The 26,419-nt window shown below is 37.8% G+C and overlaps 1 protein-coding gene across 1 annotated transcript in view; it reads left to right on the top strand.

Moving 5' to 3' along the window:
* The first annotated feature begins 4,266 nt into the window (after positions 1–4,266).
* LOC145480008 (protein NDRG1-like) overlaps positions 4,267–26,419 on the top strand; it is a 44,902-nt gene continuing 22,749 nt past the window's right edge. Inside the window, exons 1-9 of the mRNA XM_081458502.1 lie at positions 4,267–4,651; positions 4,735–4,770; positions 4,971–5,058; positions 7,354–7,445; positions 8,516–8,544; positions 11,971–12,033; positions 12,373–12,433; positions 16,934–17,023; positions 23,926–24,003. Of these exons, the coding sequence (XP_081314628.1) occupies positions 4,622–4,651; positions 4,735–4,770; positions 4,971–5,058; positions 7,354–7,445; positions 8,516–8,544; positions 11,971–12,033; positions 12,373–12,433; positions 16,934–17,023; positions 23,926–24,003 (567 nt within the window). The 5' untranslated portion in view covers positions 4,267–4,621. The remainder of the gene's footprint in view (positions 4,652–4,734; positions 4,771–4,970; positions 5,059–7,353; positions 7,446–8,515; positions 8,545–11,970; positions 12,034–12,372; positions 12,434–16,933; positions 17,024–23,925; positions 24,004–26,419) is intronic.

The following is a 26,419-nucleotide window of genomic DNA, read 5'->3' on the forward strand; positions in this document are numbered from 1 at the left end:
CAGAAACGGAGAATCACTGGCCTGATGGGCCACTTGGCTCATACGCGGGCTTTACTTCTACTTATGAGTTGCCGCTTGCCTCTTTTTCAGAATGAGTGCTCGTGCGAAACGTTTCACATAAAATGACTTGATTTTCATGAGAATGAATGTACAGGTGACATACTATTTCATATGAATAATTCCGCACAAACACTCGCTCTGTTACAGAGGCAAAAGTCAACTTGGAATTGGCCTATTCATCCAAGAGCTGGCTCAGGGAGCCTTTGATTAACCTGAACCTATCCCGTGCCTTAAAGCCTGCTTTCCACATGACGAAGTGCATTATTCAGACATGTTCGAGTGTTCAAAGGTTACTTAGGTTAACAATCAGTTCAAATGTGTGTAATTCTTTGTAGAGTAATTAATCCGTTGAATAGCGATATATCGTTTACCTCACGAAAAGAAGACACGATTTCAAATTGTATCAAACTTCCCTGTCGCTGAACTGTAGGAGAGCTTCTGATGGGTGTATTTATTGCCTGATACTATACATGAAAAAATTGCTCGATTCTGATTGGCTGAGAGCAGTGCAGCTCAAGTGTAACACCAGTGCAAAAAGTGTAACACCAGTGCGAGAAGTGTAACACCAGTGCGAGAAGTGTAACACCAGTGTGAGAAGTGTAACACCAGTGCAAATTACACATCGTAATTCTGGATTATGATTGGCTGAAAGACAATAGGAAATTTTCTAAACCAATGATATCATGTAAAATAATAACGAAAATTTTGGGCGGAAACTTTGAAAAGGTTTTCTCCAATGAGGAAAAATGGCTTCAAGAAAGATCTTCCGGCCCTTCCTCCACGCGAATTTTTTCATGTTTATATTAATATGTAATCATACGGTTTTTCTCGTTCAATTTGGAATTAATTTGCACTTGTGAGTTTTTCAAAAAGCTGAAATTGCACTGGCCGAAGCGGCTCGCGCAATTTCAGCTTTTTGAAAAACTCACTCGTGCAAATTAATTCCGAATTGAACTCGGAAGCGTTTGACTACCAGTATACAAGTAACCTGCACCCAGGCTGTTTTTTTTTTCTCGCGCTGGTGGAGGAGAGGAGAAAAAGAACAAAACAATAACAACAAGAACGACAACAACAAGAACGCCTGATCGCAACTTATTGGATTAATAATGGTAATAGGACTGAGCGGAGTCCAATTAGGTCTGTAATCATACGAGTGATTAACAAAATCGGACGACCGCGAAGCGGGAGTCCGATTTGTTAATCACGAGTGTGATTACAGGCTGAATTGGACGACGCGAAGTCCTGTTACCAATTAATCAAAACTATGACAAAATTCGAGAAACGAGCAAACCATCGTTTGAGCGCTGAACGATTAAACGTCGTTATGAATGCTGAAAAACACAGCAGTTTACTCAACAAAGTGCACCGCAACAGCGCGCGCAAAATGACGCGTACTGTCCAATTACAAGCATGACGCGTACACTGTCCAATTAATGCTCAAATCGGGCTGCTGATGGCCAATCACGTTCGAGAATTTTGTTATAGTTTTGATTAAAAAAAATATCTCGTGAAAAATCAGGCGAGTTATTTTAGTCACGAGATCTGCCTCATCAGTAAAAAACGCAGAATAAAGGAAATCCCTTGAGAAACGCTGAATGACGCCGTTTCTTTGGCCAGTTTTTTTATTTGTAAGTACATGTATGTGCACAAATCATGAACCTATTCGTTGCCTGTAGTACAGAGTCACAAGGGATATTAAATAGTCTTTATTTATCACTGTCAGTAACAGCATCATCCTATGATTAAATTTTTAAGCTCAGCTAAGTCAACAATTTTTCTTTAGAAGGCGTCAACAGCAACGCTATAAATGGTTTTAATTGCTGGCGAGCTCTAGCGAGGCAGCAGCCTATTCTTTACAATAGCGAGGAAAAGCCAAAATTTGTTTGATGTATCCCTTGGTGCTTGTGAATGCACGTGGGAATATCGATCGATTTCGAGCAATAGCTGTGTACAGCCGTCCCGCTCTGCTAGGAATCAAGGACACGATAAACGAGGTGAAATATGGATGTCTTTAATTGCTTGTGGAAGTATTCATCAAGGTCATGAACGGTTTAGTGATGACTCTCGAGGAAGACGAGATTTTTATGTGTTTGGCCGCTCTACTATGTGAGCAATTTTTGCCGATTCGCGAATGGAGGTGCCAAGATATCGATCAAGTCCTACTTCATGGAGATCAATTTTTTTCTCAGTACATTCAGCAGCAGTGAAGTATTAGGCAAAAATGCTTCCATTCGGAGTAAACTGCCGACTGCAGCTTGCTGGTCTCGGGAGAAAAGAGAGGAAGGCGTGAAGACAACCTGCTTTATGCCGAAAGCCACCTCGGTACCACAGGCAAATCATTCACAGTATTCTTTGCCCGTTGAAGCGTTAAATTTGATCGTTGAGTCAAAATCTCTGCTCGTTGAGGCGAAAGAAAAGCTTGCAATCATATTGTTCTGTGGATTTTGATTTCCTTGCTTTAATGCGATTTGATATGACCTTCGATGACACGTTGCGTGACGGCTTCAGTTTAGGTAAACTCACACATTCACGCTATTAAAACATCTCATTTTCACTTTTACTGGTACCGTAAATCCTCAAATAAGACCCCCCCCCCCCCCCTCGAATAAGCGCCCCTGCCATCGGCCGAAATTTAAAATAAGCGCTCCCCTCGAATAAGCGCTCCCTCCCCTCCCCCTCATTTTGTGGACGAGTAATGAGACAACAAAGAATGTATAGTTTTCGTCATGTAGTATTAGATTTGTACATTGTTTCAGTTTGTGAACATGTTTAGTGAACACGTTGAACTCGTTAGGTGAACGCTAACGGTACCGCGATTTAAACTTTAGGATTAGCTTTTTATGTCGATAAACAGCTTATTTTGTTGTTTACGGCTTTACGCGCAGATGATGTATTAAAAAAATGATCATGTCAGGCCACGATTTGGGAAAAATTAAATAAGCGCCCCTCCTCGAATAAGTGCCCCCAGTCTTCTCTTAACTTAAACTCCCTCCTGGTTGCGCTTCAGTCTTGAATTTTATTGGTAATGTTTAAGCATAAAGGCTAATTTTTAAAAAAAGAATACTTGTGGAAATACATCTACTAAAGGTTTCCTGGGTCTCTTAAACCAAGTTCTGGCATTTGTTACGTTCTTTTAACTCAAGAAAAAAATTTGGGGGCTCTGTTGTTGTTTCACAAAAGCCCTTTAAAACTAAACTAAGTGGAAAAATCGTAATTCCCTCTTACGAAAAGCTACACTAACCCCTATTATACCGTTTATTTCAAATCGTATTATCAGTATTTCCTTCAAGCTCTGACGCCAGTCCCCACTTTCACATTGAAACTCCTAGTATATAGCACTATATCGTTAATATCGGTCAAAAAACCTTTATTTGAGAGTTACTTCCTTTGAACGCGAAGCGCCGAAATCAAATTCCGGGTGCACATGATGTCCTTGGTCACATTTAATTTGGCTGATTTTGTCCGGTTTTTTGTTCCTGCTCAGTTTCTTCGCGCAGTCACACCTAAACTGCCCCAGGGTAGCAAATTATCCCAATAACAAACTGTTTGTGAGGGTAAAATATAGGGCTGCTTCCCACTATGCTAAAAATTCCCGGTCGGAAGCGTTCTAGTGTTCAGGTCGCTTGCTTGTAAACATATTATATTGGCTAGCCCTTGAAGTACACATAACTACACTTTCTCTATCATTGATCCCGTATACACACATTTAAATTGGTCTCTGTCCAGTGCGGCACCATTTTCCTTCCGCCGCCCACATCGTTTTCGAACGGCGGAAGAATGGAAGACAAAATATCTCCAAGGAATAGCACTTTTGTTTTTCTTTCAAAGTATCCGTTTTGAAATTGAATTTGGTGCTTATTTTCAACCATCCAAGCTTTTATGCTGTGTCTCCCTCCCTGTACCTTGCAGTTACGATGTAATCACAGGTTCAATATGCAAATTAGTTGATTCCATGGTTTACTTCTTAAACAGGTGCCTCATGTAATGGAGTCCATACAAATTAAACCAAATTGCTGAAGAGAGCATTCATACCTAATTAAAAAACGTTCCTTTTTTTCAGTTGAAAGAAAGAAGGCAAATTCGAATACGACCCTAATCGTAACACAACGGTATGTATTGTTAGCTATTGTAGTGAGATCCGTCACCCACAACCACCCTGATGCATCATCCACGTGACTGATGTTGGCTTAGATCCTTCCACAGTTTTTCCTTGCAGTCTAAGCGATTGATCTTCAGATAGAATACCTCACAAAGTAGCGTTTGCAAACAGTTAATTTATCAAATTTCACTTCACGAAATTTCAATATCAACTTTGACCCATGCAACTTTTGTACTTTTAGTATTTTTACGCTTGGCGTCACAAGCCGCTGCAGGACTGCAGTGCCGATTGGTCAGCAAATTTCTATGTTGTGCTGTGATTGGTCAGTTCTAGTTGGTCCCTTGTCTCTCACTTTGCTATTTGATCCGTGCAGAGGGAGTAGCTGGCTCCGTGCATGTGGATGCAGGGACTTTGATTGAAGTTATCCTTCAAGGAGCTCATTTAAGCTTATTTTGCTAGGAAATGGCGGAGGAACGTCAAATTACAGAAAGGGTACGTTAATGTTGACTCCTCGAGCGTTTTGCGTTTGCACGGTGTGCTACTGTTCTCATGTCGTTTTCCGATCCATTTTGTAGGTGGAGAAAGTTGGCGACTTGACCGTTTATGTCGTGGTACGTTTTGCTTTTTATAAAATATGACTTATCCCTTGTGTTATTTAGGCTGTATTGGCTAGTATTGTACGACGTATGCTCCACTTTGAAAGATCGGGAGTATTTTGGGGGGATTTTGCACAACTGTATATAAGCTTACCCTTCGCTCTGTTTAATAAGCTTCACTGTTTTGACCTACCTTCGACCTTCCACCGTTCCAGGGCGAAGACTCCAGGGATAAACAGGACGAGAAGGAAAATATTAAGAAGAAGGAAGTCATGATAACTTTCCACGATGTTGGAATGAATCGTAAGTGAGGTTACTTTTGAATGAATGTATATTCGTCTTGTTTATTTGCATCGATGATCCATGCAGTCGATATATTTTAACAGCATATCGCATATGCCGAAAACAAAGATCAACACGCGTCGCTATTTCAGGAAATGGGGCAAAAGCAATGAAGAGTGACAACTTTCATCAGGCACGTAGGCTTGCTCTGTGACAATTAATTGTCGGAGATCCTTATTGAAAAAAAGTCTCGAATATTGAGAACGAGCTCCGAACATGTGTTGCGTTTCTTGTTGTTTTGGGTTTGTGGTTTTGCTGCATTTTATTTTAACTGGACTGGTGTTATGTGCAAAGGTGAAGTGAAGATTAGAGTTTTAAGCTTTCTTCTATTAAAGACGTTTCGAGTAGATGTCGTGATTTTCTGACTTTCTCTCTTTGTTGTTTGTCTCTGTATTCCATTATGCGAAGCATAAACTTCTCTTCCATGTTGAGAATAAAATGGAGGCGGGTTTGAAAATTATCGGAGAAATCGACAAGACTTCTTTTAGGAGAACAAATATTCGTATTTAAACAAATTCTTTTGAAAGTTGCTCTAATATCTAGAATAGAAAGAGCTCATTGATGGCCTAGATGTCTTCACGTACGTTGCGATCGAATTGGCCTATTTTTTATATTGCACCATATTGCATGCTGCTCTGATCGCTACAACAATACATGCACAATGTATATTTGGAACCTTTTATCCCAGTTCGTGAAAATCTATTACCTAAATATCTTTAAATATTACACATTTGCTAGGAATATGGCAGAAATGTATCGTTTTCTTGGATGGGAAGTTTCAGTTTCTTTACTAGCCTATCTACATAAAACTTACGTTCGACTTAATTATTTTGAAATAAGCGGTTATTAATTTGTTTTGAATGTTGTTCAAAACTTCAGGAGGGATTAACGCCAAGGAATTAGGTAAATTATCAGTTCAGTTTTAACTAGTATTTGATTTGTTTCAACCCTTTTGGCATTTGGATTGAAAATCTGAGAACAGACAACCATCTGAACAGTAAAAATAAGGCAGATATTGGAATTTTGTAATGATTATAACCATTTATATAATTATTCACCCAAGCCAATATAGTGTGGGCACTTGAACAGGTATCCAAAGTTTGCTGTAGACGTGACTGCCACTACATAAATAAATCCAGTTAGTCGCACTATTTTCAACAGTATCAAGAAGACAGTTGTCTAGTTGCAAACTACCACAAAAAAAAAAAAAAAGAAAAAAAAAATAGAAAAAAATAATGACAACATGGGAGTAGAAGCTGCTCTGTAGTCTATCATGTGAAACAGGTCCTTCAGTAGTTGATAAAAACTTATTATTCAGAGTTCCTGGCAAAAAATAATAGTAATAATAATAAAAAACTGCTGCAAGAAACAAGTCTTGTAGGTTTGGTCATTTCCTGCCTAGAGGTTACCAAATGTTGGATGTAACAAACAACATTTTTGTTACCATATCAGGCTTCATTTGCATGATAATGAAACATGTTTACATGTTGACAGAACACTGTTATTGAATAATCTTCAGATAAATACACACAGTTCTGTTCTTTAATGAATCTGCTGGGGATGATCAAGATCCATTGTCAGTTTTGACTTATATTAGGACTGTTAAGTGGTGTTAATAAATTAAGTTTCAATTTAGACTATTAATAGATAGTAATTTAAAACATATTTGTTGTGAATAAGTAAAATACAATGGTGCTAAAACAAACATAAACTTTATAATGTGTAGGTATTGTAAGTCAAAACTGATGATGGAAGCATCTTATCTAAAAGGTTGTTTCAACTTTAAAGTGGTGTTTTATTGGAGATTGTTTCTTCATTGTTTACTGAAAGTTACATTGGAAATTTGATGTTTTAGTTATGAGTGCACTCCCCAGTATTCATTGATTAATTTAACTTTGGTAAACCTTTTGGAGTTTGGGCATGTCTTCCCATTTTAAAAACTTAATCTACCGGTATATAAAAAATTGACTTGCTATCCATGAAAACTATCTCAGTGCCAAAATGCTGAGAATGGGGTGCAATTTAACCTTCAGTTCTAATGGCACATTTTTATTAGTGTGGTATCATATGTGCCAAGAAAACATCACTGTTTCATGTATACAGCAACTTGAGAAAGGCGCTTGTTGGTTTTAGAGGAAGACTTTGGTTATTTTTAGTAAGGTGTCTTTATTTGCTTTCTCTAGATGCCCACATGTAATAGCATTAGGTTAAAGCTGGAGAATAATATTGCACTCATGCTAAAATCTCTGTGTTTAGATAAAACATGCTTTGAAAGGTTCTTCCAGCATGAAGATATTGTGGGCCTGTTGGAACGCTTTATAATTTATCATGTGGATGCCCCAGGGCAGGTAAGGGTTAACTCCCTTGTCTTCACAGGACTTGTTATAGATTATCTGGTGTCAGCTACTCTATCACAGTTTGCTAAAAACCTTGCATTTCAGAAATGCTTTGTTGATATAAGCTTTAGTGAAGTTTGTTTGTTATTGGGAGATACATGAAGAAATCTGAACTGCATTATAGGTAGGTAAAATCTGCATGCGAGCCAAGTGGCCCATCAGGCCGGAGCTTATCCCGGTTTCTGTAGCATGAAGCGACTAAGAGTATTTCTACTCCCCCTGGATGGGATGCTAGTCCATCGCAGGGCTACCCCCAGCATTAAGTTCGCCAGTACCCATTTATACACCTGGGTGGAGAGAGGCACTGTGAGAGTAAAGTGTCTTGCCCAAGAACACAACACAATGTCCCCGGCCAGAGCTCGAACCCGGACCGCTCGATCCGGAGACGAGCGCACTAACCATGAGGCCACCGCGCCTCCCTAACTGAACTGCATTATAGAGCAATAAAAGTACATGTAGCTTATTCTGAGAAAACAAAGAGATGTCATCAAGATGTCACCATGTTTTAAGGCTGTGTAAGTTTAATAGGCGTGCTATGAAAACCAATGAGTGTCACAGTTTATAGAGCTGTAACATCAGAAAACAACTTTTATACAAATTCAGACCTCTGTTTGCATTCTATTAACTCCTGGGAAATTCATGTAGGTCTAATATAGTTAATTGCCAACAGTTATATTGATTGTCAAACATTTTTAGAACAAATGACTGTTTTGAATTAATCCAAATATTTGCTTTTCTTCATATGTCTTAGGAAGGAAATTTGTCCAGAGTGAACTAATATAGTTTCTCTAAGATAGTTTCCTGGATTTGTTTCTTGTGTTTTGGGCCAGGAATTTGTCTCTTTTTTATTAACTAAGAAAACAATTCTTTCCTGGATTTGTATGTTGCATTTTTGGATAGGAATTTGTCCAGAATTAATTTTACTAGTACAGTGTACTTGAAGCAAGACTGGAGTTGTTAAATGGAGCTGCTTGGGGCTTATAGTTTAAATTTTTTCTGTTTTCTTCTCCTGTTTTATTTAGGAAAGCAAGGCAGAAAACCTGGCACCTGAGTAAGTATACAGATTTAAGCTATTTCAAAAATTAAGAATTGGGGCTAACAGGGAGAAAATGAAGTTTGACCAATAAATTCAAATAGCACTAGTGTTAGCACTAGTCTCAAATTAAACTGAGATGGCCCATAGAATGGAACATTCATTACAGTTTATGGGAGCACTTATGTCATTGGACCATGGTACAGCATCTTTAGCGAGTACTTTTACTTTTCAAACATTGAAGGTTTTGTCGGTTATGTTGTTCTTGTTAAATTTGTTTTTATTTACTATTTAAAATTTTTTCAAACTCCATTCAAACCTCACATTAACCCATTGATGCCTGTAACTGCCTGTACAAAAAGCTCCATTTCCCTGTACTGCCTGTAACCGCCCGAAAAAAGCACGTGGGGACAATTGCCTTTCCTACCCTCCCTAAAGACTTTTTGGTTCTCCTATTGTTCTATTGTTCTTGAGAACAAGTAAACCAATCAGAATGGACTTTCTGAGCATATTTTTAGAGGACTTAAGGGGTCCTAGAAAGACAGTTTTTCTTCTTAAAATCGTGCGCTCAAAAAGTGCAGGTAATCATGGCGCGTTGCGGGCCAAATCCAAAACCTTCCAAGGTCTTGACTTCATTCCTGACACAGACAGATTACTGCTTTGGGCTTTAAAATAGAAAGGAAAAATACAAATCAATGTTTAGGTGGCCTCAGAATGGAGGATCAAGGAGTACAGAGTCCTCAAAACTTTCTGGGGAAGAAGTCTGTCTTCCTACAACCACTGCGAAAACATGAAGATCAGAGCTCTTTAAAGTAAGTCTTGACAACATATCGCAGATTTAAAGCAGCTTTCAGACTTAAGAAACACGAATGGTAATGTACATTATAAATTCGAAGTTGAATTCAACTTTTGGAGCGATTGTTAAAGCCACGGGCGTTAAAATGACTGCAAAAGTAGTTGGTAAAAACGCAAGCTTTTGCGTTAGTGTGAAGAATAATTTGAACATGCGGTCATGCAGCGAAGCATGTCTGCAAAATTTTGAACAACTTTTTGCTTTTAAATAGGTTTCTTTGCCTCAGCTTGAATGAAAATTTATTGCCACTGAACTGCCTTTCGCATTTCTTTCATTTGGTTCCCTGTATTTGGGGATTTTAGGTTTTAAAAGTGAACAGTAACTTGCATGCTGGATTTCTGCATATTTAATTTACAGTGACCTCCAGGCGCTTTGTTTATTTAAGTTTATTTGCTTCCTTCACATATTTTTTGGAGCCGTATTCAGCTACTACAGAACCACTGAGAAAAGAATTAAATGGCCACTAATTTAACACAGTTGAAATACGACCTATCTCAAAATAATTGGCTTGTCTTTGTCGTCTTTTTGATTTACGACTTTCATCTTTCTTTTCGCTGTAATATTTCATTGCGCGGTGAAGAAATTACTCAATTTCTTGTTTTCAGATTGATTTTTACATGATTTCTTCACTTTATTTTTCGTTGTTTTCTCAAATGTTAGCCATTACAGTACCAGAATGAAATTTTGTTGTATTTGGTTTCATTTTAGTCCTCCAAAATCAATAATTAATTCATTTTCACAACGTCAATTTTCTCAGCTTCTGCGGGACATTTTGTTACACGGTAAACAAGTAAGATAATTTCTTGTTTTCTCATCAGTTTTACACATCAGGTTGAGTTCTTTTTGGTAATATTTTTTAATATTTTGACCCTTCATTTATTCAACTTTAAATGTACGATGTCTTGAAACCTGATCTTGTGTCTGTGGTTACTGTGCATATGGTTTATTTTTGTGCCTTCGCTCACTCTGAAATATTCCAAAAAACGCCAGGAAATTAGGGGTGGGTCGCGGGCAATTTCATTCAGGCGTCAATGGGTTAATTAATTTATACAGTATTGTGCAAAAGTAATGAGATTGTAGTTCGACGAAATTCGCGAATTTCAGGGCTTTTCAATGAAAAATGGTGAAGTTTTGTTTGCCTCAAAAGTTCAAAGAAAATTCAACGAATTTTTCCGCTACCCATTGTTTTAGTTGACGTGAATTTTTGAGCATTAATTCGTGTCTACTGATAATTTGGCCTGATTTTTCAAGTAAAAATTCGCTCTCCTCGAATTTTCCTTCGAACTTTCTAGCACAAATTTGCTCTATTCCTTAAGTTCCCCATAGATTCCCAGTAGTAACATGAATTAAGCCAGAGCAAAACAAGAACGTGTGTGATAAATACGTTAATATCATTGTGAGTGATAGTAATATCTCAAAGCCTTTTCTCACAAACTTACCTTGCTTATGTCCAGAGAAAGCTGATATCACTTTGTTTGTTACAGTCTCAAGGCTTGCAAGTTCAAATGGCCTGTTTGCCAACCTGTTTTCACTGAACAAGAAATGCTACTCACAAAAGTACTTGCGGTGCAGCCACAATGAACCCAGGTTCTGTGCGACCTTGCGATATTACCGTTGAAGGTTCGAAGCTATTATCAAACTATTCAGGCCGGTCTCTTACAGTGGGAGTATGGTATAAGCTTAAATAAGAGCATCTCATTTCGGCTCACTTCGAGTAAGAATCCTTTGGCTCATGGCAGCTGTGTCTTACCCTTTTGCACTTGCCATCCAAACGTCTCTGCACTTTTGCTTCCTTAATCCCGTTTCTTTGCACTTCCAACATGCTCAAGTGCGGTCGCATGTCTCCATCTCTTATTTACGAGTGTGAAATAAAGAGGGATTGTTGCGAATAATATACTATCCATCATGGCAGGTGGACAAGAACGTGGTGAATGTGATAACAGTTGAGGGGACTGGGCACGTGGAAACCTGGGACTAGATAAACAACATGTCTGCTTGTCCATCGATCACTGAATTTGATGTCACTTTGGATGAATTTTGAGGTGAAGTAGGCCTTCAAAAAGGCCTTATTAAGAATTTTACTTTCGTCCGAGTTTACTCGGACTAGCGGTCTGACTTCTGTTCCTGCCTTGCAGTTAAGTTAGCAAGTTCGTGTCATTGAAAATGATCAAAGGATTCAAATTCTCTATGTTCTTCGCCATGAAAGACGGATTAACACATTAACAACAGCAAATTTTACGGTGACCGCAACTGTTCACAAGAGAATGATACATTGATGGCTCGATACTGGTCAGCGCACTGCACTGCGATATTTCGCATACTACAAGGGGAATTATCCCTCTGGTAAGGAATTATCGTTCTGGTCTTGAAAATGCCGCGAATTTTCGTCCTTTGTTTTAAAGAAACAACGCTCAAGATATTGTGAAAAGACGCTTGAATTTTCGCACGAACTTTCTTCAAAAGTTTGCTGAGACAAAGAACGAAATTCGCGCATTTTGCTCTCATTACTTTTGCACAATACTGTATAATGACCATTACGTGGATGTATTGGTAGACTTGAGATGAAAAGTTTTTGAAACTTTTATTTTCAGTTATCAATACCCAACTATGAAAAAACTAGGAGAGATGGTTGGTAACGTGATTGATCATTTCAAGTAAGTTTTAGCAATGAGCTTTTGTTGTTGTTTTGTTTTGTTTTGTTGCTTCCTGTACAGTTCTGTTGGTGCCACCAAACTGATTTATACAGTTTCTGGGGTCACAAATGGTATCAGCTGCTGTTCTAAGAGCATACTGCACCAAGTTCTATCAACAGGCTCTGAATTTTGCTGGTGTTTAAGAGCCTCTTATCTCTTGTAAGAAAAGCTGTCTCATTCATTAGGCCCATTTTTTCTGGAATGGTTGTAGAAAATGTAATGAGTGTGATGACTGACTAGAGGCAGTTGCAGCCCTGCCTGAAGTACCTTTCTTATGGTATTATATATTTTTTGTTGCAGTTTAAGTGATGTGGTTTGTTTTGGAGTGGGTGCTGGAGCAAATGTTCTTACAGAATTGGCAGTAAGTAATAACTGTTCTTTTTTTTGTAGGGTCACAGAAAGTGTTTGTATATTATTTTGCTAATTGACTGGACAGAAAGCCTGTTTTTCTTGTAGGCCTGGGGTTTTATTACTAATGACATGAAAACAGGGCAACTATATTTGCAAATTACATTCATGAGCAACCAGAAAATTTGCAGTGGAGTCAATATATGTGACCTTTCACGCGAAAACGTGCTTTAACAGCTTTCCGTTTTCAAACGGAATTCCCTTTAGAAGCTGTTTGAAAGCCGTTTGAAAGAAATTTACATTCGTTCGAATGGCTTGATCACCCTTTTGGTAGAAACGTCCAGCCGTTCGAATGACTTGCTCACCTGTTTGGTAAAAACATCCATCCGTTTGAACGACTTGCTCACCCGTTTGCTAGAACATCCATCCGTTCAAACGACTTGAGTCAACCATTGAACAGCTTTGATCATCCATTCTGGAAAAAAATATCAAGGCATACAAGCGGTTGTCTTTACCTGTTCGCGTACTCTCGTGTTCGTGTCACCTACAGAAAAAAGCCCTTCGATCACTTGAACAGTTTGCTAACAGATTACACGACAATCACAAAATATCTCCAAGTAATGAAGCACATGAAGAAACAGACCAGGTAGAAAAATCGAACTACATTGTAGTTAGCCTGGTATCCAACGGTTTTTGCTTCTGAATGCCGATTCAAAAGTGTTGTTTTCGTTTTCTTCTTCTTGCGTGATCTGTGAGTGAAGACAACTTTCGTTCAAAGCTCACACTGAACCACTGCGTGTGTAAACAATTGAGAACTACGATGTTGTAAATTCCTTTAAAAACTTCTCACAAAGTTATTATTACAGGCGAAGATCTCTTGCAGAAAATATATTTTGCATTTCTAAACATAGGGTAATCAAGGAAACTTGAAAGTCACCTATAGAAGGGAACTTCTTAAATTCTACCCTGTTTACAATGCGGTTTAATAAACATTACCGGTATAACTATGGTTATGATAAGCACATACACTGTAAATGATTTTCTGAACACCGAAATCACATGAGTTTGCCTTGTGCATTCCTCTTATTTTGAAGAGAATCCACTAAATGAAATCTTTAAGGTGGCAGCATGCACTGAGCTTGAATAGGCAAGATAACAATCATGTTGTTGTGACGCCCTGAATTTGCGTTAAGTTTCAAACATTACTGATGCGTGAAAAGTGAGTCACGCTTTTGTCATGCATGCATAGACCTGTGCTTGTTTTCGTCTACTGAGAAGCTTGCTTGTTTTAAAATTTGGGTTATACTTCCCAGTAAAATTTTTTTTAACCTTTGCCACAAGGGACATTCTGGAGAGAAAAAGCCATTTCAAATAAGCTCATTTCACGCCGCTACCACACCGCGGGTCTGGGACTCCGGGACACATTGTAGTAATAATTGTAAACAGTGAAATTTCCTCCATGTCACCGAAAAAGAAAACAAAGCGAACCCAGTACTAGTATCTAATTCACAACCAAGCAACAAAAGCGTACTGTTGCTAAACTGTTGTTGCCAAAAGCCTTACATGTATCTCTGTCTCAATCTAGAAAATTATTTGGAGACATTCTCGATTCACACGTTGCTTGCACGTGACCAAAGTCTTCCAACGTCAGTGATAAAATCTACTGAATTATTCGTGAACAAAAACTCTCACCAAGAACGACTTCAACAAGGTTTAGACTTTCTATGGCTTACACTTTAGAACCTAATATTAGTCACATCACTAAGAAACTTCCCAAGACCTCTTGTGTAACGGTAGTTGTAGACGAAGTGGTGAGAATCAACTCCTTCTTCGGCTATATTTGTTACATTTTGATGGATATAAATACTTCGTAGAACATGCACACAGCAGCCCACGCCGATCAAAGAATTCGAAGTTTCGTCAAAGGTGCATCCATAACAGGAGAAGTTTCAACGATTAAAAGCCATCTGTTCGAAATTATTTTTAAGTGAGATGTATAGTGTCACAGCACCATTCGAAATACACAAAATGAATTATAATCATCAAGCTTATTAGCTGTTTGTGACTGCTCGTTCGAAGATTTCATGAGCCGTTCAAACGTTTAGATCACCTGTTCAAAATTCTTTTATAAGCTGTTTGAATGGTTTAGATACCCGTCTGGAATTTTTTTTTTATAAGCTGTTCAAACGGTTTAGTTACCCGTTTGAAATTTTTTATGAGCCGTTCGAATGGTTTTGTTAACTGTTTGGAATGTTTTACAAGCCGTTCAAACGGTTAGGCTACCCATTCACAATTTTTCCTGAGTCGTTCGAATGGCTAGGCTACCTGTTCAGAATACTTAATCACCCATTTGAACACTCATTGAAACCCATTTCAAACAGCTTGGTGACCTGTTTGTAACCAGTTTGATGGCCGTTTGTTTCACCCGTGTAACAGAAAGTAGTTAATGCATGTTTCGTGTGAAAGGTCACATATGTATAAAAGCTATTTGAAACTTATCTAAAGGAAAAAAAATTGATCTTATCTTAGTAAAGCTTTGTGGAAAACTAACTTTTCAGCAACATTCTTTTGCCTTATCAGTTATGCCAATTGATTTAGTTTTAATAAAAATTTAGATACCAGATTCCAGTGACCAGACATTTATGGGTGCATTTTTTGAGAATAGCCTAAGAAGTGCTTTTCGAGTTGGGGCAGAAGGAGTGCTTGCATGCAATGCTTAGAATTCAGAATATCATGTCCAAAATTTGGACTCAAAATACTGATTGGTGGAGATTGATTTGTCGATGATGTACAAGCAAACATGGTGCACAAAAGTACTGTGCATCAATCATGTAGGAAACATGAGTTAAGGAATTTTTAGAAGTATACTTCAGAGATGCAGGGACTAAGTCATTGCCCTGGTCACTTGGTTCATTTCATCTCAAAAAACTCCTGAATGTGGTCAAGTTTTTAGTAAAGTATGTGATTTCTTTATTATTAAGTTGACCTGCGACATGAACATGTGAGCATTGTTACAAGCTTGTTGCATGCTTATGATGTATAAAATCCAATACAACTATATCCTTGTGGTTTGAGAAGACACAAGTGAGAGTGGGAACTGTTAAGGCAATAGTTTGCAAATGTACAAAACTGTCTTTAGAGGCCTGCTTATGTATGTTCATGTTGCCATGGCAATGGTGCATAGCTAAACTATCAAAAAACCGAAGTCTTTGTTGTTAAGTTGCATCGTGCTATTTTTGACAATCAAAGGTTCAAAAAATGGTGATTGAAACACAGTTATCAAAAACTGTATTTGGCTACCATAAATAACCTTTCATTTGAATGAATCAGGGGAGGTAGTTTCTTGCCATCTAGACTACAGTTACTTAGCAGTTTCCAATCAATGAACCAGACACAAGAGTGAAGATAAACCAATTTATCTCAAATGAAGATACATTTCCAAAAGAAACGACTTCAACATGAGAGCGGGTTGACAAGCTGAACAACAAAATCATGTGCAGTTTTACGTGACCTTTGTAATTAACTGAAAGTATGTGATCATCCTGTTTCAAGTCCCAGTTCCTTTCTGTGAAAAGCTGCTTTCATGTATTGTCTCTGTTTGCTTACAATATATTGCTTAAGTGGCTAATTAATTTTATTTTCACCATGTTAATTGTTTTGAAATAAACTAAAATTAAATATAAGAGATTTCAAGGCCAGTGTCAAAGTTAACTTTTTTGTGGTTCACACAATATGGTCAATTAAGTTGAGAATTGTGTTTACATTTGAAACTTCTTTTTAACTTTGCTCTCTCAGAAGTCAAATACAGTGGAACCTCCGTTTGTGACCACCTCTTGTAAGCAACCACCTCTCATCAGTGACCAGTTTTCCAAAATACCAAAAGTTACTAAGTCAAATCACTATATTTGGAACCCCTTGTAAGCGACTGCGACCACTTTTAGCACTAAAAGTGTGAAATTTTTTGTTTTGTTTTTAACCTCCGTAAGAGACCACTTGACAGATAATAGAGCAGAAATTGGATATTAAGGTGTTGTAACATTATCACATTCCTGGGTAGTACAAGAGATGGAAATTTCTCAATGGGAAGTACTGCATTTTTCTTGAAATTGACCTTTCACATGAATAAAATATTTAAATCATGGGGTAAGTCTCTTCAGTTACCATATGCTAATGAGGCAAGATTTTGACCTAATATGGTCTAAGCTCTCATAAGCAACCACCCTCCCTTAAAAGCCTAGGTGGTTGCTTACAGGATGTTGAAGTATAGTTAAAACAGTAACAAAAATGATGGTCACATTTCAGCTAGTCATTCTAATGGAAGTCAAACTTGAGCTAAGGGATGCTCACTGCAAATTATTTGCTAATGATGTGTACACTAGTTTGTCTTATGAGATCATCCAGAAAGGAGGGGGGGTAGTTCTGAAAAGAACTGTTGGTGGTGGTGTTGTGTTGTTATTTACCTTGTTATGCCTGATAATAGTATAGATGTAATAATTTGGTTGATTCTTTACAGGTGTCAAAATGGGGGGACAAAGTAGCTGGATTAGTTGTTGTAGAGCCAGGGATTTCTACAGCCAGCTTCAAGGAATGGGGAGAAGGAAAGGTTAGTATGGTCCTTAGAGATAACCATAAACACACATTTTCAAGCGATTTATTAACTTTTATTTTGACAGTTAACTTTTCGTTATGTTTTGCCAGGAAAAGCGTTCTTTGAAAAGTTTGAGAAATATCTTTATTTAACTGTTTGACAGCAGTAATTGATTAGTATGGCCTCTTGTCAGCAGTTACCATGTCTTGTTGGCCATGGTGCTTGGCCATGTTCTTGCAAGATAAGGTTTTTGCTGCATCCAAATGGATAAATAATTTTAGGTGGTACCTGTAGTCATACTATCCTGTCCTTAATGTGTTTTCAACCTGCAAACCTATCTTAAGGAAATGAAGATTGATTTTACACTGGAATTGCTTTGCACTTTACCTGTTTATGCGGCATAACTGAAGTTATAGCAATGATTGTCCCATAATGAACTGAGAACCATAATGAACAGGGAACCATGTAAGAGAGAACCACATAAGTTGATTGCACATTGGCATGCGTGAACGCCAAGGGCAGTATGTGTGAATTGCATATGAGAGGAATGAAATGAAAGCCATGCAGGTCTGAATGAAACCTACACAGTTCAAAAACGAAAGCTATGATCATGAAAATTTCAAGGTTGATTACCTTCCATCTTCGCACCAACCAATTATTCTTCTCTGATTTCTGTGGAAAATAGCCATGTCGAACTGTTTCACGTCTGCCATTATATATCGCGAAGCCTCCGAACGCAAGTCTTTAAAATATTTCTCAACTCTTCAGAGTTGTACATTTAAACTTGTGCTTACATTAAGTAAGCTTTTCTGTCTAAAGTTTTTTTCCATCTTACTGTCTTACAGTGACAGTCAAATGTAAGTTGACAGTCTCGACTCGAAACTCGATCCTCGATCCTCGATGCTTTCAAGAATTGAGAATCGAGTTTCGAGTTTCGAGACGCTCGAAGAATTTTTTGAGAAAGCGATTTATATCTCGAATTCGTAACAATAGAAATAAACAATACCGCACATCATGCGGCTTCCTTTGTTCATGCAAGAGTACATGTATTTCATATTAACGTCCAAATCGTTAGTCTGGAGTTGAAGTCTTGAATCGCAATTATATAGCATTTGTTGCATAGAAAAAACAACACGCGCACAAATCAACCAAATTTAGAGAACGCAGCCTGCGAGTGTGAAATGATATTTCTAGCTCTTTCCGGTTCCATTGAGCTCAAATTTCAACTTGCTTGCCGTATACAAATTTCTAAGTGTTACTGCGATTGTACTGCAAATGATTTTCTAGCCAAATATCGTATTTAAAAAAATACTTATCAAGAAACCATACATGTAACTTGAACATCGCCTGCGTTTAGTGGACCGCTTTTTGGCTCTTGTTTGCATTGACAGGCCGCAGTGATTGTTTGAATTTGCATAATGTTCATTTTTGTGATTTTCGCAGATTATGTTTGTGTGCGACTCGATGAAACTGCGAAACTTGCATGGCAGCATTATATTACTCATGTCATGTGAACTTCTGTTACATTGAGGCATGTTTAACATAACAACTTGGTTTAAACTACATTGTACAAACAAAACTTCCTGTGCCTTCTTAAAAGACTTGGATGGATCCCAGACAAAAAGACTGTGTTGACTCTTTTTGTTGACTTACAATTACAGGCTGGCCAATCAGAATCATTGCTTCCCACAGCTAGTAAAATTCTAGGTTGAATGAAGCAGAAAGGTTTTCTACTGATTTATTCATTTTTTTTTATTTAACAGCTTTAACAGTTGATATATCTTAATTTTTGTGACATTAGTATAGGTAATCGAACAATTGATCTTACATGTAACTTCAGCAGAAGATAAGATCTTTCAATTTTGACGTGCATTTTCTTGTCTGCAGGAAACAACCTGCTTCGAGAGTTTCTAACTTATATCGAGCTGTAAAAACAAACCCAGTGTTGAATTGAAAACTGACCGGAAAAGTTCCCATGAAATCATCAGTGAATGGATTAAAGATAGCTCTGAATCGAAAGAAATGTGTTCATACCAAACGTCAAAACAAACAACTGATTGGAAGCTGGCGATATCGAGTCGCGTATGCACCTTGAGAGTTAACGTTTCTGATTTCTATCGAGCCCTTCGTACAGTTGATTTAAACGAAACTCAGCGTCATCTTTAAAACTGTTACTCTGTTGTTACTCTGAATTGAACAATAATTAATTCCAGATCGAAAGAAGTTCAACTGAGGGACAAAACAATTGATTTAACTAAGCCAACCGATTTACAAATGTAGAGTCGCCTACCACCTCTGGAGTCGCAACTCGAAAATTTCTCTGTCTTCAAAAGTAAACCAGCAAGATTAACACGTACAGGAAAAATTAATCGAGCGATAAATTCTTTGTCACTTTGACTCGAAACTTGAAGGACTCGACTCGAAACTTGAAGGACTCGACTCGAGACTCGATACTCAAAGTTTTTGAGTTTCAAGGATCGAGGATTGAGTCGAGTCATTCAAGTTTCAAGGACTGTCATCTTACATTTGACCGGTACTGTATGAAAGACTGCATTTACTTTATGATTTTCCTGTAATATGTTGAGTCTGAACACTTTCTTTCAAGTAATTTAAATCATGAAACTTGAGGGCAGTTGCAGGTCAGTCAACAACATTGAAAATAGCTACCAGTTCGCATGTCTCGATAATACGGTGATAAATTATAGAGGTTTTGAAACCTCCATCCTTTACTGTGCAGTACCAATGTGAACTCGCAAATTTGAAATCATTTTTCTGCTTCCGCATATGGGAATATCCAGAATGGACTATTTGCTAGGCACAGGCTCAGTGTGAACCCTTACTAAGTTGAGGTATTTCATTTACAAGTTATTGACCCGTGAAAATAAAGGAAGCAGCTGCTCACATGCTTTGGCATAATTTGTACTGGTGATAAGCATCAGTTTTATGTGTTTGGTGGGAGAAAGCCCTGTAATACTTCTGGATATCAAAATAGGGCTGCCATATACTCATCTGCTGAGGGAGATAATTTATGAAATAGACCCAGGGAAGGCAAATGAGCCATGTTACCTGTGGTTGAGTGCTAGTAATGAGGTAGGCAGGTAAAATGGTCATTCATCCAGACAACTAACTTTAACTTGGGCAAGCCTGAGTCAACAGAACCTCCACAACATTTGAAATAGGCCAATTTTGAGACATGGCTTTAAGGCTTTCGAGAATAATAAGAAAAGACATCAAGCGCAGGGATCAGTAACAGTCATTTAGCCCCTAAGTATATTAGCCCCTAACCATTTAAACCCCAACCAGATGTTTTTAAGCATGAGTAAGGGGCTAATCAACTTGTGGTTGGGGGCTAACCGGCTAGGGGCTAATCAAATGACTGGTAACCAAAGGATCAGGTTTGTTTTATTCCTCTAAGGCAGAAAGATGAGGAAGGATGTTAATATATCAAATTTGGTCTAAAGTGTTGATTATCAGTGGCTTGTTCCTGTAATGGAAGGATAGTTAAATAAGGTAATAAGGAAGAATAATATAAAGTCAGCTGAATGAAGTTTTTAATAGTACTTGTCTTGAATGACAATTCTCAGTGCAAGAGATCAGCAGCATGAATCCTTTGAAAACTGATTGAGAGGTGTCATAAAAAATTAGTGCCAGGGAAAGGGCTACAGAAAGAGCAACAAGATGTGGTGGTAAAGTCAAACTTCCTGCACACTCTCCATAGCAACAACTTGACTGGACCAATTATTTAAGCCGTTAAGTCAAGAATATCAAAACAAAAGTCTAAGGATGACTATGAAGAAACAAAAACAATCAACGACACAATTATTGTTGTAGACAAAGAGATGGTGATGAATTCTCAATTCTGCCAAGGGACCTATCCAGTATTCACTTTCATAAATGATGCCAAATGCTTTGCCTGAAACTGAAACAGACCTCTTGTAGTAACGTAACAGAAAAGCGCCATACCCACTGCACCCACTAATATGAAACCTGCTTTAACCCTGTCAATTTATAAGTGCAAACAAAAAGGGTTACGAAGCTGTTAAGCTGTTCAAAAAAAGGAACCCTCACCATCAGGGAGTCTGGAAATATAGAAATCTTCAGTTTATCCCGTTGATAGGACACTGCTACAAAAAATGCTCGAATGAAATATTCATCCCTGCAATCTGGCTCACACTGTGGAGTTCCCACTCCCAGGTTTACGTTGGAATATTTATCCCCAATGCCTTGTTCAAAATGTCCAAGATTTAGATGTAGGGCAACTGGAACTTTTTCTTAGATGTTTGAACGTGATATATGCAGGACGTTTACGAAACTTTACAAATGCATCCCGCTCACAGAAGTCCGCCATGTTTGTTTTCCACAAACCAGTGCTTAGTCTCACTCGGCCAAATATCTTAACTGGGGTGATCATAGTAACTCGGTTCCAGGCCTCGCTGATTGCCCCCCCTGGGGTAAAAATATAAAGCGATACTACACACCAAAACATCTAATGAGAGGTTTATTATTCAACTGCTGTAGTCAATAAATTTTTCAAAGAAAGAGGGAGAGTGTGACAGTTTTCCATGCACACACCGACCTGTACAGCAAACAGGTTTCCTACCGTACAAATAACTGTACAATATCTCTCTATATTTGTACTGTTATTTGGATGGTATTCGTTGCAGTTGGATAATAAAATATCCTATTCTGATTTTATTTTTTCTGTTGAAAGTAATTTTTTTCACACATTTAATAACCAGCAGTGTATAAACACATTTCTCATTGGTGCGCTCAATGAACTTTCCTTTTGTGTGACTTGCATGTTAACTAAAATGTCCCCTTTGTAAGTAAAAACTGAAGTTCTTGAGGAAATAATTTAAAGTTATCAGTTTACACAGCAGTAATCACAGGGCTGGAAATAACAGACGGTCATCAGACATTGTCCGACCAAATTTTGAATATGTCCGGCCAATTTCACATTATGATCGGACATGATGTCCGAACATTTTACCAACACCAAGTTATTGTCCATCCATAAAATTTGGTTAGATACATTGCTAAAAGGCTTGAAATTGCAACCGGTACGGTCGCCACTAGGGCTAAAATTTTCATCTTTGGCGGCCAAAAATTCTGGTCGACAGCTGAAAAATACGTCTGCATTCAAAGGCTATCATAATGGCGACTACGTTTCTCTGTGTTGACAATCAATAACGGTTATTTTCTCAGACATTATGTCCTTCCAGAACTACATAGTGAAAGACCTTTGCTTCTATAGCATTCAGCATAAGAAAAGAAAGCAATCTATATCCTTTTGCTTTGCTGTAAAGGATTCCCTCACATCGGAAAACTTGCAAATGGCTGCTTGTGTTTGAAATCGCCCTATAATGCATTGCAAACCCTTGAGGATTGAGTACGTCATGTATGCCTACTGATTGTGTCTCTTGGAGTGCATGAATCCTTCAGAGACATTACATTAGCTACGTGCACAAAATTAGCGGCCAAAAAAGTCTTGAAAATTTTTTCTTTACAGATTTTATGCATTGAGTTCTTTTCTGAGTAAAATTCCTACTTGATTGTTATCACTTAGTTGCCAAATGGTGACTCAAGATTTTTTTTAATTTTAGGCCCTTGACTCTGACAGTCTCAGCCATATCCAGGAGCCCATTATAGGCTTCTGCCATATCATAAAGCAGAAGTGTTCATTCTTCTTGTACTTGCCATATAAAATACTCTTCAGAAATTTCCCTATTATGCACTACGTGCATTGTGATATGCTGTTAGCACTTCATGTTTGTACCCTTGAGTCAACTTTGGTCAGGAGCACATTACTAGGAGCCTCCAACTCCCATACTGAGCCTATGTCATGGCATTTTTACAGAACGGTCTATTTTTAGGCTTCTTTTCCCACAAAAAAGGTCAGCTCCAGTCTATATGAGCTCGAATCAGTAAGGAGAAAAATGGCAGCCTCAGGTGGACATGTCGACCTAATCTTCTGGTGAAATTATAAAGTCCATGCTTGTGATTGGTCACTGAGGTTCCTGGGGGGGGGGGGGGGGGCTGAATTCGTGGTAAATTCAAACTAAAAATAGATCGGTCTGTGAAAACACCGGGACAGGAATAATTGGGGTAGTTGTATTAGTGATGGGCTCCTGCTTTAAAGGGACCCAGTCAGTTGGTGCATATGTGCATTAGATACTATTTCATAGCCAATTTGCATATCACAGGGATGCGATCCATACTGTTTTCAACCAAATATGATAAAAATAATATCATAGGATTGAGCAAAAGCACACTCAAAAACAGGTTTTTCAGTGAATGATTGAAAATCAAGAAAAACACTGCAAAGATTGAAGCGGATTTCTAGATGTACTTTGATTTCAGGTTGAGGTGAACTTTTTTCAAAGTGAGAAAACTATTGTCCAAGTCAGGGTGGTCCTAAAGCTGACTGTGTCCCTTTAATGGTAAAATTCAATAGGAAACCAGGTTTGCTTGAAGAACATATAATTAGGAGAAAACCAGGAGAGATCTTCCAGTCATCTTGTAGATTAAGTCATATAATCATCATTAATGATAAATAAATCAAATTTAAATGCAGTTTTGAACGATTTGTGTGTCCGGGCAAATTGATAAGATGTTCGACCAAAATGAAGATTTGAAAGGACACATGCCCTTTTAAAGAAGAAAAATTATTTCCAGCACTGAATCGTTTCATATCCAGACTCCGTGAAAGTTAAAAATGTATTTATTCAAAGCTTTTCGGAAACTTTTTACCATTTCTGAGAGGTCTGCCTTTTGCCAGCCCTGACTTAAATATATTTTTTATGTAGTTAGCTCAACACAAAAGAGCCTATGAAACATTTGTAATTAGTATCAACAGCCTAACAGATAATTTTAGTTCTTCCTGCATAGTAACAAGTTAATGCTCTGTTTCTTTGAAGGTTAAAACACGACAACTAGACAAGAAGGGATTCACCGAAGGAACTATAAACTACCTCATGTGGCATCATTTTGAGAGGGTATGTACAAAATGAACTGTTATCTGTCAATCAGTAAATATTGTTTTCCTGCACTGAAATAGTGACTTGAAAAGTAAAATAATTTCCTCTCCTCAAAGCACAATAAGAGTTTAAGATGATTTCCACTGAACATTTGAGTAATATTGGGAAAAATATAGTTACCAAAAAAACTTCACAGCATGGTACATGTAATATTTTGAATACAGTTAAGAAGAACATATCGAGACTTCAGCTCTAGAGTTGACCCTGCAAGAGAAAGTTGAATTTGAAATTATCCATATTTTAATAAAAACAGACATTTCACGTCAGTTCAAAACACAATAACCCACGCTTTAAGCATACTTACGAGGTGTGACACTAACTTTCTCGAGAACGCCTCAGAATGAAATTGTAGGGTCACTTAGAGAAATGAATAAAGTGAGATGTTTCAAATAGCATTCAAAAAGTTACTGTACTATGAACTGATTTTAGTATTAAATAATTTTTGCTTTTATTGCTTGAACTTTGAGCAGAATCCTCATTAAGGTTACCGTATACCTTCAGGGGTGTCTCACATCCGAGCGATGTAGCACATCCGGTTTAAGCTGTAGATACCTAAACCCCTATATCAAATTAAAACTTATAGAGTTGGCTCATCAAACCATACCAAAAATTTTGAAATAAAATGAAATTCCGATTTTTTCACAGCCACTAAATGTAAGCGTCCTAATCACCTTTTGGAAGCTACAAGTCAAAGCGAATTTTGTTTTTCACCAATTTATTTTTTTCCTCGGTTTCAAGACAAAAAGCGCTAAAAAAGGGTGTCTGCGTTTTGCCATATTCAATTGCAGTAAAAAGTTACAGAACATTTGCGAAATAGGATTTAAAAAATGTGAAGTGATGGTACAAAAATTACTCTGGGAGAAAAAGTATTTCGAAATAAATGTAGGATTCCACGTGCGAATTTTTATTTTAGCTTGCCATTTATGTATGCAAATTAGGACTATTTAAACGCTACGGTTTCCTAGCGCACCAATCTTTTCAACAGTTTCTTTAGCTTCAAGTTAATATTGTTGTGGAATCTATACTCTACCTAGCTTCACCGTCATCACTACAGTCAGGGAACATTTTGCAAGTCTTTATATTCTGTCGTGTATTTTGTCATATCGTTCGGCTCTTCACATGTATTGTTATTTATTTTTCTAGTTGAACCTCACTCACTCTATCTTTCAATTCTCAACGGGCTCCTAGAGTCTCTTCAACAGAACGTGAGTTCGAAATCTTTAGATGTAGCTTCAACAAGAACTGTAAGCTACAATAAACAATTCGCAGACACATTTTTGTTTTTTATACAGTACCACTCAAAAGTAAGTTATCACCTCTCGTCTTGTTTCTCGCAAGACGAGAGTCTTGTCTCGAGAGACGAGAGTCTCGTCTCGCAAGAACCATTGAAGCGTATATTTTGGAATAAATTACAAGCAGTTAGCTTGCGAGAAAACGATTAATTTCTTGCGACGCAGTGAAGTTTACCCCGTGAGAGCATCTGGTTTTGTGGGCTCTTGTTTTACACGCCGCTTCAGCGGAGCCAACTTTAACTTACAAGCGAAAAACTTAAATGAAAGTGATGAAGAATGAACGTCAAAGACGTTTGCAAAAACTTGAGTTCGGCAGTCGCTTTAATTATTTCATTGCAGTGTGTTAACTTTGCGTAAATATGAACGACAGCTTTTAAGTGGAAACTTGCTCCGCAAAACCCAATACTATCATCGCAAATGAAGAAACTGAATGGAAACATTGTTTGTTATTCTCAAATCAAGACGTTGGTGAAAGTGCTTGAGTAATCGATGAGCAAAGTGCGGATTATTTTTAGTCCGTAACGCAGTGAATTTGTATAAGTGCGTGTGTCCTTTGAACTCGCTTTTGAATCGTAAAACGGTTGTTTTCATCAATAAAATTGAATGTAAACAATCCTAAATATAGAAATATTAACCATCGGAAAGAGAACTTCGGTAAATCTGCACATGTTTAGTCTGACAGTGAGAAAGGAAGTGAACTTTTGATTACATAACAAATCAAAAACATGACTTTATGCACGTGTCCTTTGCTAAAATAACAAACGCACATGGCAGAAGTGTCCAAAGAATTGGAATGTGAAATGGAATGCTGAAGACGTCAGTTTGAATACTGAAAGTTATGTTGATCTTAATTTCCTTGTTAAACACGCTTACCAAGAAAGTCAAAGTCTGCTGAGTGATTGATGGAAAGATTGCGATCTTTTGATCAACTTAGTTGTGTTGATGTTGAACTTGCCTACATGTACATCGATCGATAAAAGGCCTTTGGAGAACCCAACAAACAAAGAGGAGCGTTTCAAAAACGAAATGGCTTTATTGGAGTTTTTAATAGCAAATGCTGCAAGATAAGCTGTGTCACGGAA

Source organism: Orbicella franksi, chromosome 2 (assembly GCF_964199315.1).
Source record: "Orbicella franksi chromosome 2, jaOrbFran1.1, whole genome shotgun sequence".
NCBI lineage: Eukaryota > Metazoa > Cnidaria > Anthozoa > Scleractinia > Merulinidae > Orbicella > Orbicella franksi.